At 41.0% G+C, this 11,768-nt stretch overlaps 1 protein-coding gene across 1 annotated transcript; it reads right to left on the reverse strand.

Moving 5' to 3' along the window:
* Positions 1-1,228: 1,228 nt before the first annotated feature.
* Positions 1,229-11,701, reverse strand: tbc1d17 (TBC1 domain family, member 17). Its single transcript, XM_058653294.1, has 17 exons — positions 11,543-11,701; positions 9,598-9,693; positions 9,436-9,513; positions 9,230-9,341; positions 8,492-8,675; positions 8,299-8,407; positions 7,077-7,244; positions 6,852-6,977; positions 6,660-6,763; positions 6,333-6,427; positions 6,122-6,238; positions 5,927-6,027; positions 5,555-5,654; positions 4,818-4,915; positions 3,808-3,924; positions 3,628-3,714; positions 1,229-3,056 (listed from the first exon to the last, which is right to left on the reverse strand). Exons 1-17 carry the CDS (start codon positions 11,567-11,569, stop codon positions 2,880-2,882), a joined length of 1,896 nt encoding a protein of 631 aa, XP_058509277.1. The 5' UTR covers positions 11,570-11,701; the 3' UTR covers positions 1,229-2,879.
* Between the last annotated feature and the right edge of the window lie 67 nt (positions 11,702-11,768).

Genomic DNA, 11,768 nt, shown 5'->3' on the forward strand with positions numbered 1-11,768 from the left:
CCGCTTAAATTCATAACATCGCAGCTGTATTCAAACAACAACAGAGATGGAGGACGGACGGGGGACGAAGAGACGCAGAGACACGTCCACCAGCCAAAAGGAGGAGTGCAGCGGGTCCTGAGAAGTGGGCGGAGCGGCCCCGCCCCTCATTTTCCAGCTCATTTCCCGGGACAGAAGAGAACAGAAGAGAACAGAAGAGGACAGAGGATCCATTTTCCCTGCTCAGTCAGACACCTGCTGCTCCCACTGCAGGAGGTCAAAGGACAAGCAGTTCACAAAGTTAAACACATAAATGTAACATTTCACACACTGAGGGACAAAAATGTCCCATTATTCATGACCGGGGGAAGAAGTCTGCAGCGTCTCACTGAGAAATAAAGTCAGTAAATATGAAGAATTCTGTGTTTTCTAAGTGAAATTATTTGTAAATAAAGTGATTTTGTCATTTTAATTTAACTTTGTTTGTTCTTCACGCATGAAAACACACTTTGGAGAGGGACCACTGGGGCACAGCACCCTCTAAAGGTTAGGGTCAGTACTACAAAAACAAACACTAAACAATTCTGAGATCATTTTTTTTCTTCTGTAGAAAAAAATCTCCTCAATAAAAAGAAATAAGGAGAAAAATCACATTTTTTTCTTTTCTTTTTTTTAAAGGGACATTGACAAATTCCCCACATCTGAAGCAAAAGTGAAACGTATAAAGGCAACTGAGGGGAACACAATTTATTTTGTGGTAAAAAAAACTGAGAAAAGGATGACTTTTTTAAAATCAAATTTTGTTTAAAATAAAAAAATAATAATAATACAACTTTTTATTTGCATTACAGTTGTTTTTCTCTTTTCTACGGTGGCTGACAGGGGCGAACACACTGCAACGACCCAAAACACATGCAGGAGGAGAAACTTCTGTTGTCAGCCGAGAGGGGCAAATGTTTTGGGACTTGCTTGCGCAAGTTTTCAAATTTTTTTAAATGTGAATTTCTTTTAAGATCTTTTATAAAATGACCTGAATGAGGAGCTAAACTTTAAAAATAAATAAATAAAAGAAGAAAAATCAGGAAAATTACCCTAAAATAAGTTTTTTCTTTGACTACCTTCCTGTTTGGTATGTGAGGGCCACCGTAGTTCCACAACGTGCTAAGAAATTTATTTTTAGCACGTTGCGTGAGCGGAGGAATCCTACGTTAACAAATGAAAGTAATAAAAGAAAGAAATCAATGTCCTGTGAAATCGGTGAGACGACCATTTATTTGACAACAATCAGCGATGAAAACAGATAATAACAAGGTTTGAAATTTAAAATATAATCTCAAACAAAGGCATGCGGTAACATTTGCATAGGAATGACTTTTAAAAACAAAAGAAATTCTTCAAAACTTCATTTTCTTCCCTTTTTCAGGACGAGGGGACGAGGGACAGGGGAACATGAATCACGTCAATATTTATACTTTTCGGTCATAATCAGGCAAATATTACACATTATTTATGTTCTCAGAACGTTTATGTGACAAAAGAGACAAAATATAGATGGTGGAGAGTTTATTTAAAGCCGCAGTGTGTGAGTTTTTCGTTCCAAACTTTGTCAAATGAATGTATTTAGTGTTTAGATCTGGTGTCGCCCAGTGACAACAAAACCTGTGGTTTTTGTTAGGCAGCAAACAAATAACGCTACATCGTTTCTGTTCGTGAAGAACAAAAAACAAAGCACAAAAATAACAACAGAAATCAAAATGTGTGTATTATTTGTTATTAAATGGTAAAACTTCACAAAAAAAGGAGGAGAAAAACACAAAGATGGCGTCGTAATATCGGAAACCAACATTTTAAAGGTGACAAATGATCGCGACATAAGCGACAAATCTGTGGGTTACGACGATAAACCTGGTGAAAAAACTATTTGAAAAGTGAAACCTAGGAAGTAGCAGTTAACCACTAGAGGGCAGCAACTCTGCTCTGCTGGTCACAAAAATAATGCTATGGGAAAAAAAACTTCTTTTAGAGTTCTCACTTGATTTTAGTTATAAAATAATAGTCAAATTCGCGAGTTTCGGCTGTTCTCCGACAAAACATGGCGTCAATTTCGTCAAAATGAAATTCGCATTTAGAGGGAAAATAGACGAAGTATGGCACATTTACGTAGACGTTAGAGGACTGACTAACGGAGACTGAGATATACATCGTAATACAGGCATAATGATAAGATATTTCACAAAAAACATTCGGATATTATGACAATAAGGTGATACATTTGATTCCCCCCAACCAAAATTGTATATTTTCAACAGTTTTCAGTCAGTTTTCTTCATCTTGTGGGATGAGTGGGAGGACGAGAGCAAGCCTGTTGCCACCTAGTGGTCGGAGGCTGAACTACAAGGCAAAAACCACCCGAAGAAAACTACTCTCCAGAATATTTGCATATCAGTATCATTATATTTTATTTCACCCCCTCAGTGGACAGTAGGGTGATTGACAGGTAGAAGGCGACGTCGGCGAAAGTTCCGGTTTCAATTTATGTGATCAATGGTCCTGGACCCAGGGGGGACGGAGGACATAGGGGGACAAGGGGACATCCAAACAAAACTCGAAAGTGTTAAATCGTTAAATAACGCATGAAAATATAAGATGGAGGAAGAAGAAAAAAAAAAGACGACGACAGAGTCAAAAACATTCACATTCAATCAAAAGAAAACAACCTCAACAGCGCCCCCTGTCCCTGACAAACAGTAAACCCCGGTCTACACTTTCCGTCTAGTCCTTCATTTGATCATATACAGTATATATGAATATATGTATTCTTTTTTTTTATATTTATATATAAATATCTTCCAAACATCAGCTCACACACACGCACGCACACACTCACACACACACAGGATTTAAGGATAAGTGGGAACTCGTGCTGCTGCATTAGAAGAAGAGGAGGAGGCAGCGCCGGCGTGTGATTGGCTGAGGAGTTGTGTCGTCTCGCTAGACTGGGTGGGTTCAGGACTGCTGTCCTCAGAGCTGAAGGGAACGTAGAGGCCGAGCACCTGCTGCACCTTTAGGGGGAGCTCCTGAGCAGGAAATACAGACATGTTTGATTTTAATTTTTATGTAAATGCTCTGAAAAAAGATTTCCAACAGGAAACTAAAGTTTGTAAACCATCTCCCTCTCCCACACAAAAATCAGCGTTTTAAGCTCACAGGGACACAGGAGCTGCTGGTCTACTGCTGCCTCATGTGGTCAGTTTGTGTCACTGCAGTAAATCTGGTTGAAGGATTTAAAAACACTGAGGTGACGAAATATCACACTTGCACTTACTGGCGGAGGCAGGAGTGGATTAAAAATGATGTAAAATCGCTGTTTTTCTCTATGGACTTTGGTGTGAGACAGTGAGCAGGTTATACAGCAACAAAAACTTAAATTTCCCGTCAGAAAAGGCTGCGTAATGATGAGATAAAGCATTTATTTTTGATTTACTAAAAATATTTTATTTTATTATATTTTTTATTGAGATATTTTAAAGTTATCTATGGAGATTTTATTAAGTGAGTCTTTTGTTACGCAGCTAAAAACAGTTTTTTCCGCAGAAAAGCAGCTGTTTTCACTGAGAATTTCCTGTAACTCCGCTCTCATCGTCTCACCTTGCACTGAACCAGCTGTAGAAAAATCGCCTCTGCGCCGCGCAGAACGCTCTGCAGATCCAACTTCATTGTCAGCTCATTAATGTGCTGCAAAATAAAATAAAAACAAAATAAAATCACAGTGAACCCGCAGGTGAAACCTGTGCCTGCCGATGAAGAAGCGACACGCGACACACGTACTTTCAGAATAGTGTTGAAGTCGTGGTCTGAGCCAATCAGCTCCCCCCGCTGGGACTCCAGGATGGAACAGGCGATCAGCAGGTGGAAGTTGTCGCAGGGACGGCGAGTCCACTGGACCTGAGGAAGAAAATAGCATCAAGCACGAGAGAGAACGAGATCACATACAAACTTTAGTGCCATGAAGGTGGAAGCATGTGAACTTTACTGCCATCCATTTTCCAACACTTTATTCTTAATTTTTCAGCAAGCTCTACAGGACGTTACGGTTATAGAAGCAGCAATGAGATGCATTCAAGGACCATCGAAAATCTCAGTACTTAAGAAAAGTAACATCTTTTCAAAGAACTTTGTAAAATTCATCACTTCTGTGAGCTCCACGGAATATTTAAGCTCATAGGAGCAGCTATGAGATGCATTCAAAGAACCTTATACATTTTAGTACTTCTGCCAGCTCCACGGGGGCAGTTACAACATTAAAAGTTACATAGTATTAAAAGAACCTCATAAATTTCAGTACGTCAGCGGGCTCCACAGGATGTTCAGCTGATAGGAGCAGCTAAGAGATGCATTCAAGGACTATAGAAAATGTCCTAACCTCTGTGGGCTTCACAGTATGATAAGCTCAGAGGAGCAGCTACAGGATGCATTCAAGGAACCTCATAAATTTCAGTCCTTCAGCAGCTAAAAGATGCATTCAAAGGCCCGCGAACATCATCATTTGGAAACATCATGGGAACATTTTTACCATTTTATGACATTTTGTGAAACAACCTGAATGCCATTTTGTTTCTCACAAGAATCTGTGGTTTGCTGAAGTAGCCTCCACCAATTAATCCCTGGTAGAGCCATGCCATCATCTGTAATCCTAAACTAACCCTCCATTGCTGCCCCCCAAAAAAGCTCTGGAACAATCTCCCATCTCATCATCTACAGATGTTTTAAAACCTAACTTAAAGCCTGATCTTTATAATCGTGCCGTGCATGTCTTTCTGTGTTCTTGTACCACTCACCTCCCACAGCGTGAGGATGTCCTCGAAGGAAAACTCTCTCTTGAACCAGATGAGCAGCCAGCGGAAACAGAAGCAGAGCGAGCCGCTGTCCTGAGAATCTGCCGGGACAAAAACACGTTTGTCTTTTCACTTTGGAAAACAAAAGCAGAAGAAGAATGAGCTCATTGTAAAAAAGATAAAGACCCAGAGTCAAACACGTGTTACCCACCCTGTGTCCCTGTCAATGAAAGTCATGAATTCCAGTTAAAGTAGAGGCTTTGTTTTTATCTTTATGTCTTTCACAATAATTAAATCTTATCATAACTGGAGCTAAAGCAATTATAACGAGCCGAAGCAAATACCAACTCATCTTTTAAGCACATGATTTTCTCCTGATGATTAAAAATGAAAACAACCGTTTAAAAACATCGACACATCTAGGTTGGGAAGTTAGTTTTAAGTTGCAGCAGCGGTTGTGCTTCCTTCAAACTAACTTCTTTATTAACTAACTTTAAAAAAGCATTCAAGTGTTCCAGCCAAACCTACGCGACAGACAGACGCATTCAAAGAACCTCGTAAATGTCATCACTTCTGCGAGCTCCACAGCATGTTGAGCTTCGAGGAGCAGCTCAAGGATTACAGTGGCATTTATAGAACAGCCTCTTGTTTCTGTACCACGTTTCACTGCATTATTTTAACACTTGTCCAGTTTTGCCTCACAGGTTTATTTTTAATCGAAGGATAAGAAGAAAACTTACCCAGGAAGTCACAAAGTTCGGGGTCCAGAGCCTTGAGCAGGATGCTGAGCTGAAGGAGCTGCTTCTTCATGGCTTCCTGAGACTCCTCAAAGTTCTGGTGCTGCAGAGAAGCAGAACCAGGCAAGGACGGTTAGACTTGGGGGACAGTATCTTGGACATGTGAAAAAAGACCCGGTGAGTCTGAAACCTTTGTCAATGATCTGACAACAGTACAACAATGATTAGGTTATCATTAACCTTTGTTTTCATTAGCACGGCAACCCCAAAAATCAGAAATGTCCTTAGTCAATATTCAGCCACAGAGCGATTCACATAAATATAAACTCATATTTCATTATTTTTAGGTTTCATAGGCTGGAAAACTCTTCTCACCACCAGCTCCATGAAGCCCGTCAGACACCAGAAAGACTCCACCTCGTTCTGTGTGACGAAGAGGAGAGGAGACAGCAGGTCGCTCATCCCCTGCACGTAACCTGCAAACAGAGAGAAGCGTGACCTGTGATTAGCAAATCATATAATCCGAGTGTAAAATTAAGGCAGCAATAGGTTTGTCCAGCTGTATAATACCTAGATCAAAGTTGAACATGCAGTACGTCATCAGGACATCGTGCAGCAGCGTCAGTCCAGGATTGTCGTTCCCGGAGAAGAACGTGTTGTGTCTGTCCGTCCTGCTGACGTCTCTCTCTGTCACAGAAGGAAAATAAGAAGTCAGTTCAGCTTCAGTGTCTCCTGCAGCTGACGATGGATCGACTGCTCTGTGGCAGATCTCAACACTGACCTATCAGGCTCCTGTAGCCTCTGAGGAGGGAGTTCCTCATCTCCTGCTCTTCACTGACCGACTTCCACTGCACCTTCATCCGGAAATACTCATCCCTGCAGATACGAATGAGCATTAAAGGCATTAAATCAACAAGTCCTGTATGCTGTCATGTAAAAGCGATGATTTTCTCCATGGACTTCGGTGTGGGAGAGCAAACGGTTTTAAATGACAAAAACTTTCATTTCCAGTTGGAAAATTATGTCTTACGGCAAGAAAGTGTGGCAATAAATTTTTTTTCCAAACTGTTAAACCATGAAAAGGACGTAAAATAAAGAAAACACTGACGTTTTGACCCTCAGAATGTCCTCCCGTTCCTTAGCTGTGCTGTTCCAGGGATAAAAACCCAGGAGGAACTTCCACACCTCCCTTCTTAGTGACGGCATGATTCCCTGCAAGAGGCCACAACCACATAAATATAACCGTTGAAAGCCATAAACAGGACAACAGACTATTCTCAGTTAGTATTTTCAGTCTCACCCCTCTGAACACGAGATCTTTGATTTTTTCTGGGTTCATCACACGGCCCTCGGGGTCCAGAAACTCCTCCCACTTGTCCATAGGACGTCCCCTGTTTACGTTAGGTCTGGGGCCAAGCTCCACCCCCTTGACGGAAACACATTAACAAACATAAACAACTCTCACGTCTCCTTGGACTCGCACGGATCATTTTAAAACGACCCCATTAGCGTCACTCTCGCTTACACAGGTGATGAGTTCAAATCCGGGCTCTTCGTCAGGATGGAGCGGGTTAGGATCCTGAGCGGAACGTGAGTGGGCGGGGAAGTCTGGAGGCCGAAGAGCCTCCCTGAAGAAATTGGTGACTTTGGAGAATCCGCCGAATGTGGTGGCATACGGGTCCTGGATAAATCTCTGTTGGAGGAGGAAGAAAGAAAAGAGGAGGAGTGGTTTCAGTCTGAGCGAGCAGAGAGTTTGTCTGCCAGCTTCTTCTGTTCATTTTGGTCTTTCATACACACAGCGATTCTTGGTTAGTTCTTTGACAGTTACAGCAGGGATGCTGTTTTGGTCAACTACAGAATCTCAGAAATATGTAGAATGTATACGTCCAACATGACTGCCACTGAAGGACAGATGTCTTTCGATTTGGTTGTTGCTTCCATTTTGAGTGACGAGCACGGACGAGTGCGGTGTTTCCACCATGCTACGGTTCAGTTTGGAACGGTAAAGCCCTGGGTCAGGCTTGCGTTTCGACTGAGAACGGTACCTTTTTCTCTGTAGACGGGGTGTGGGCTTCGCGTGGCATGACATCGCACCGACAACTTATGACAATGACACAACACCTGCTCGGTTTGTGGCTGTTTGTCTTAACAAGACGTCAAACTTTGTATGAGGATGCAGGCGATCACAAGGGAGCGATGTTTTTCGGACTTTCAAGCTGGTCTAGCTCCACCCTGACCTGTACCATTTCACTCTGGTACTCCCAAGGAAAAGGTGCCAAAGAATGGAAAGGTATTGTATTGTACCAAACTGAATCGTTGAAAACTGAAAAACGTGGCTCTAGATAGGCATCGCTCCTAGAGAAATTGCTCTGCATACTCTGGTCTGATCACCTGGTTGTCGGTCGATCTAATTGTGTACGGAGGCGTTTTGATCTTTGTCCATCCATTGATCGGACTTAATCTCCACTGTTTGACGTCAGTTTGACGTTGTGACATCATCACATTTGTTAAAATGAGGGGAGCTGTGTTTACCCTTTACTCATAGACTGCAAGAGAATACAAGTGGGAGCTTTGAAAACAATAAAATGCATCATGAAGGGGCAGCATTACACCCCTCAATATAACAATACTAATGAAATTACTACTGTGTGTATCTTAACACTGACGACGTTAATCCCCCATTAAATGCACCGTGCATTAACTCCTCCCATGTTCCCTTCATTAAAAAGTAAATAAGAGTTAATTACCGAGACCAGATCAGTGCTGTCGTCAAAGAGGTGCAGCTTGTCAAAGGACTGAGAGAGCGCACCCGAGTCATGCGGGTAAGCAAGGAAGAGCCGCCCGTCAACCGGTGACCTACAGACAACAACAACAGGAGTCATGTGATGTTTTCTTTTTTCCCCCACTCATGTGATGCATCAATAAAGACGTGACACTCACTGATCCAGGACGATGTAACGATGCATGGCCCGCAGAAGTTCCCTGGTTCCTCCTCTGTGGAAGTGCAGGGGAGGCAGCGGGTGTCCTCCTCGACTCGTCAGCACCAGGAAGTTTCGACCCAAAGAGAAGCGGGCCCTCCGAAGAGAGTACAGCTCCGAGAGGGGCAGAGAGAACGACCACTGACCTGTGCCAAGTGGAAAAAGGGATATTTTAACTTCACATATCCTTTTCAGGTGTGGTTATATGCAACTAAACGAGTTTTTTGCAAACAATAATTACTCTACTTATTTTCATGGTTAATTAATTTGTTGATTGTTTCTTGTTTTGTCCACAGGATGATGAGTATTTTGTTTGTTTCAAAGTGAATAAAGACCACTCACACCTACTTCTTTGGCCCAAGTATCAGCAGACCTAAAAATGTGATATTTCCCACTTAATCCTGCTATTAAACAGCTTTCTCTCAATGGAAATTAAGTTTGGAAAACGCTCACTATCCTGCACCACTAAGCTCACAGTCGCAGGTGTTGCTGGTCTACTGCTGCCTTGTTTAAAAAGTTTGTGCCAATGAGGTCACTCGCAAAACAAAATATTTCAAACACAGAAGTCGCAAAAATTTGACATTTTAACTAATTAACAGAGGCCAGAGTGCATCTAAAACTCTTATGTGCTGTGGCTTAATATTGACGATTTTCTCTATGGACTTTGGTGTAGGACAAAGTATCAGTTGTGAAACTGCACCTGAGTCTTGTACTGGAACGTGTTGCCGTTCTTTCTTCACAGTGCTGATCACCGCCCAGTCTGGCTCATAACCAGGGTCGTACTTTGTGTCCTCCTCCCCTGCTTCTCCGTCCTAAATCGGACAAATATGCTTGATGAAGTCAGATTTTTCATTTGAGCGAGAATAACATTTTCACATCATATCAAACACATAATCAATCACTGACCTTTTTGGAGTAGAGAACAGCAGGGGCTCTGTGACCTTCATACTCCAGGGGGCTCCACTCCAGAGCAGGCACTCCAGCCTAAAAAACAAAGGATGACAAAGATTTTCCTGATTTCCCCGCTCTTACAACCGCACGAGTCCTGTCTCCGATGTGTTGACTTACCCGCTCCACGATGCGGATAAACCCCGGGATGGTGGTCTCCTGGTTACTCCTCTTGGCATTTGTGTGGAGGTAAACGCCCTCCTTCTCAAAAATCAGCTGAGGAGGAAGAAAATCCCACATACAGTAAATATGAGCTCACAGACAGGAACAGGAATGGTAACGTGTTTTTCTAACATGGATTGAATTAGGGTCATTTTCAAATCAATCAAATCAAATCATGATTTAAAACAATGCAATTAGCATCAAGCACTCTAATTCAAACTGGGGTGAGTGACTGTAATCCTCACTTAAATCCCTTCCTCACATATCAATTAATTTCCTTTGTATTTTAGCATCACATGTAAGAAAATTCAGGAAAATTATATTTTCGGATTGGAAATAATGCTTTATTTATTTTTCTGTGTTGGCTACTTGCTGTCTAAGTCTGTGTTTGCAGTGAGCAAACAAACCTAAAGCAGCACATCAGGGTCCAGGTCAATAAAATGCCAGGAAATATTGATGAATATCGATCGGTGTTTACCAAAGCTCAGAAAGATGTTCTCAAAAGTCTCCTTTTGTCCACAAACCAAAAAGATCCAGTTTGAATGATTTCTTTGTTACATGGAGCAAAGAACAAGTAACCAACACAGAAAAATCAATCAATCAATCAATAAATAAATACATAAATAAAAGCATTTAGTTCCAATCCAAAACCATAATTTTCTTTATGCCTCCCTTAAAACATGTTCTGCTACTCCTAATAAAAACTATGAAATAACAAGTTGGATTTTTAATAATAAATGTAAACAAAATAATGAAAATACAAAGGAAATGCTATGTCATTAGTTGGTGTATGAGAGAAGGATTTAAGTAAAAGTTTGCCTCCATTTGGAGGTAAAATTACTAAATACAAAAAAAACAAAAAAGAATGATCTAAAACTACTATTATTATTGATATCACAAGGATGATACAATTCCAATTAATTAGGAATATAAATAGGAATAACATTTTAATATACAAATATTAATGTTTCACTATAGAAAGTATGGCACGTGATTTCGATATTGTTGACAAATAAGCATTGTCCCTGTCATAAAAAAATAATTATAGATATATTTAGGACACTATTTTGTTTTTTCCCATGATTAAAACCATTTATTTTTTCTTAACATTTTTCAACTTCTTAAAAGTGAATATTTAGTGGTTTATTTGCTCCATATAACAAATAAATCATTGCAACTGAATCATTTTGGTTTTAGACAAAACGAGACATTTGAGAAACATCATCTCCAGGTTTGGTAAACAACAATCAACATTTTCCGACATTCCAAACGATGACTCAAATAATCGAGAAAATTATCTGCAGTATAATCGATTATAAAAATAATCGTTAGTCGCAGCCCTACATTACACACACACACACACACACACACACACACGTACTCATCAAATGTCACCAAAATGATCAACAATAACAACATTACTGATCATAGATTAAACAAATTTAATCGGCAATGGAAATAGAGAGCTTTTATGTGTGACGTAATTGTGTAAAACACGGACCACAGATCGTTAATGACAGCGTTGTCACATGATCCGGTCTGACAGGTCGCTCCACCAGAGACAAGAGAAAAAGTATAAAAGAAAAACTTCACACAGACTTCATCGTAATAAAATATCTTCGAATGACACCAGACGGCTAATATTACTCCCTGATGGTAGATACATATATCGGCGAGCGTTACATGTCTTATATTTAACCGGAAGACAACGTTTATCTGACAGGTTTATTTTAGCGTTAACGTTACCGAGAAGAAGGCTATGGCTAGCATTTAACGGTAGCTAACATCGCCTGAAAGCTCGAGGAATTTCAGGGAAAATATCAAGTTACAGCTGTAGGGGAAGTGCTGTCAGCGTTCACATATTTAAATACAGCACATCTGTTAAGTTAAAGCGTCTCAATACCTTGTAATCTTCAACGTTTTGCTCCATTTTCTTCTGTCGCTCGAGTCACTGCGATGCTCGGCTTCTTCCACCACCACAACAAAATATTACGTCACACTTCCTTCTCACGCAAGGCCCCTCCCACGTCGAGTCACCCAGTAAGCGGCGAGCCAATCACAACCTCGAGTGAGTCGGAACAGCAATGGTCACGCCTTCTCTCGTCAAAACCTACGATGACTGGTGAGCA

This window comes from Solea solea, chromosome 16, assembly GCF_958295425.1.
Source record: "Solea solea chromosome 16, fSolSol10.1, whole genome shotgun sequence".
NCBI classification, from domain to species: Eukaryota; Metazoa; Chordata; class Actinopteri; order Pleuronectiformes; family Soleidae; genus Solea; species Solea solea.